The sequence below is a fragment of the Coregonus lavaretus genome, assembly GCF_964263955.1.
Source record: "Coregonus lavaretus genome assembly, chromosome: 9".
Lineage (NCBI taxonomy): Eukaryota > Metazoa > Chordata > Actinopteri > Salmoniformes > Salmonidae > Coregonus > Coregonus lavaretus.
Window position 1 is genome coordinate 15,235,071 of NC_139996.1, and position 3,445 is coordinate 15,238,515.

Here is a 3,445-nt window from a genome sequence, read left to right on the forward strand (position 1 = left end):
CTCTCAGGAATATGCAATGTGACACACTGCACTGACACAACTAAGTGTTTGATATCCCCCGGCAAACGCAACTGCAAATGTGCTGTGGGCTACTATGGAGACCTGTGTGACAAAGGTACTTTTTTTGGGGTGTTTAAAAAAATAAAAATGTGTAGACCAAAATAACTAGAATAGCTATGTTGGAACTTATCTTCTAAATTGTATTTTATTTATTTTAGCTGCAACTATCAATGTCAAGTGTGGCAAAGACTACATTACGATCATGGTGAATGAGGACTTTTTCCAGTACTACAAAGTACCTGTGGAATCTCTGCACTTGAAGAATGAGTCTTGTCGTGCCCAAAAGGAGGTTATGTCTGACGTCCTATACTACATAGTGCGGATATCAAAGGATCGGTACAGTTCCTGTGGCGGTAAACCACTGGAGGTAAGTATGAGTAGTCCCACACTTCATACTATACATTGATAATCCTGTCTCAGCAAAGGCCTACTCTCTAGGCTCAATACACCAATCTGTAGTTGTCACCTCTCATGCACTAATTTGTTCTTGCCCTTGTTATCTCAGCAAGTCCAACTGTATTCATTTCTTATGACGTTGCAAGTTTTGTTTTTTTACTGGCATTGTGCTTTCTCTTTTACAACAGAAAAACATCACTCACATCACATACGCCTTAACTCTCATGTCGGCCCCTCAAGTCTATGGAAATATAATAAGAGACCCAATGATAAAAATTGAGTACACGTGTATCTACCCATACATCCGCACTGTCAGTCTGCCGTACCCCATCATCCCCTTCTCTAGGTAAGGCCCACTCTAAAAGGTGACTTGATCACAACTTTCTGTAGTTTAAAAGGTAGTCTTGGTCTGTTACTGGAGCCACCTAACAAGTAGACTCACTTGAGATGCAATTTTTGTGTAACTTTGCCTTAGTGATGTCAGACTAGCAAGAAGAACTCCTGGATAGGCCAAAACTAGAGCCCAGACTTGTTCCTGGAGAGAACCCACAAGCATCAAATAATATCTGTTCCAGCTGGCAGATAGCTGTCGATACTTAGGTAGTGTTAAGGGTAAGCAACATTTGAGATGTATCTTTACTTGGTTATACTGCCTCAGTTCCCTACTTGAAAGCCACTACTGTCTTGTAAACTTTAATGGCTAGTTGCAGGTGGTTGGTTGGAATTTAGAAAATGCTGTTTATTACATTATATTTTGGCTTCTTGAAGTAATCCAACAATGTGTATGCTGCGATCTTGTCGATTTCAAATATTCTCTCTGATCGAGACGGGCGACTCAGAAATCAAGCGTTGTGTTGAATGACACTCGCCTGTCTGGATCAATGGGAGATTATTTGAAATGGACAAGATGGCAGTGTACACGTTGTTGCATTACTTAAATTCAATAAATGTTCCTCAATTAACTGAGCATTTTCTAAATTCCAACGAACCACCGCCTAGCCATGGAAATGTAGAAGACAGCTGTGGCTTTCAAGTGGGGTATTGGGGAAGATTAACCAAGTTAATGTTGGTAGAATGTTTTGCTTACTCTTAACACTACCTAAGTAGCGACGGCTATCCGCCAGCTGGGACAGCTAGTAATGTCAGACTAGCCATTGATTTATTAGCAAGAGTTCTTCCAGTTCAGTTAACGTGGACATGACAAGCGTTTCCCTCACAGTAATCCTGTGCTGTGTTTTGGTTCAGTGAGACGGTGATAAGGATGGGTGAGTTGGATGCCAAGGTGGAGATGGCCCTCTTCACAGATCACACCTACACAGAGGCGTTCCAAAGCTCACCTCTGATCCACCTCCGGGACAGGGTGTATGTGGAGATCAAGGTCGCGGAGCTGGAGGACTTCTTCCACCTGAGGGTTAACGAGTGCTGGGCCACACAGTCCCCCGAACCCAACCAGACAGAGGGCTCCGTTCACACCCTGCTGCGCAATGGGTGAGTGGACCATCAAACATTTATCCCTGGGAACATGTAAGCCTATTATTGCTCTTGAAACATGGCATGAAAAATTAATTTAGCAAGCTGTGAGCAATTCTGTTTTGAGCTGAGCTTAAACAATTTGGCACATCAGACATTTAATAAATGTAGCAGATCCAGTGTTAAGTTTGCTGATGAAGGTCTTGGATTTTCAATCTAATGATCAGGTAAAGATTTATTAAATCTAAGACACTCCCCCTCACAGGTGTGTGAATGACGAGACTGTCACATTTCTCAATACGACAATGGGTGCGAATGGAGAGGCCTCCACCATCCGGTACAGCTTTGACATGTTCCGCTTTGTCGTGGAGCCTCATGACCTGTACCTGCACTGCACAGTGCGCTTGTGCTCCCTGGATGATGAAGAACCCTGCATTCCTGTAAGTTCACTGTCAGGAACAGCTAAAATATTTGATTTCAAATTATTTCCTTTCATGAAGCAAATGCATTTTCTGAATTTGGCATGGCATACCAAGATTTTGTCTTTTCTAAATGATTCATCTCTGCCTTTCATACTACTACAGGAGTGCAAATCTATAACCAAGAGGGCAGCAGTGCGTGGAGACCCAACTCAAGGTCTACTGTCATATGGACCAATCAGGATTGACATACCAGACCGACCCCAGTCTAGTAAGGACTTGTGGTATCTTTTTTGTATTTCATTATCTACTGAAAATTGTAGAAAATATTTATTGTATCCCTTAATTGTATTTTGTTGCTGGGCTCAAATATTGCCCTTGCTCAGTCTACTTAAAAATAAATTAGACCAGAGGGGTGTACTACAAAGCTGAATCAATGAGTTAGCCAGTTTGATAAACAACCAGATGACCACATTTTCTGGTTCATTTAAGAATACTATTTTTGGGTTGAGTCAACTAGATCGTTCCCATTCAAAGTTTAATATTTAAAAAAAAGTGTGAATATTTAGGCACGTTAGCTAACTAATTTATCCTGCTTTGTAGTGTACTCCTCTGGGCTCATGTTGAGGCTAGGGGCAGGGTGGTATGTGCAGGGTTTTCCACAGTCTTGACTTTGTTCCAGATCTGCTGCTGATGATGGTTCCTGTGGCTGGCATCTGGGTCCTGGGCCTCTTCCTCCTCGCCCTAATCACCATCGCCAAGGCAGGAAACCGACGACTGTCACAGCTAGCAAACCGCTGACAATAATTTGAATAAAATTTAAAAAAGAAAGTATTTAATTTCTATGACTATTAAATGAGTCCCTCTCTGCAGAAATTGTGCTTTTCACATTTTATAAACGTCTTTACCACAGAGGTCTGAACATTCAGCCCTGTAGTTCAAGAATGTGGCTGTGGGTTAAAAACCAGTTCAAACATGAGTTACTGGTTTAAATCATGAATGGGTCTCTCATCAAACACGGCAACTCTTATTCTAGTGTCACTCGATTTGATCAAATAGTACAGTGTACTTGTAGTGATTCTTAGTTCTCAGCAGATGGC

The 3,445-nt window shown here is 41.8% G+C and overlaps 1 protein-coding gene across 1 annotated transcript; it reads left to right on the top strand.

The window, feature by feature from the left end:
- Positions 1–262: 262 nt before the first annotated feature.
- On the top strand, positions 263–3,146 carry zpd (zona pellucida glycoprotein d; the record flags this gene model as incomplete). The annotated part of the gene is made up of 6 exons (XM_084168642.1): positions 263–427; positions 645–802; positions 1,702–1,944; positions 2,192–2,366; positions 2,511–2,616; positions 3,028–3,146. The coding sequence occupies 6 exons, from the start codon at positions 263–265 to the stop codon at positions 3,144–3,146; spliced, it is 966 nt and encodes a 321-aa protein (XP_084024768.1).
- Positions 3,147–3,445: the final 299 nt, after the last annotated feature.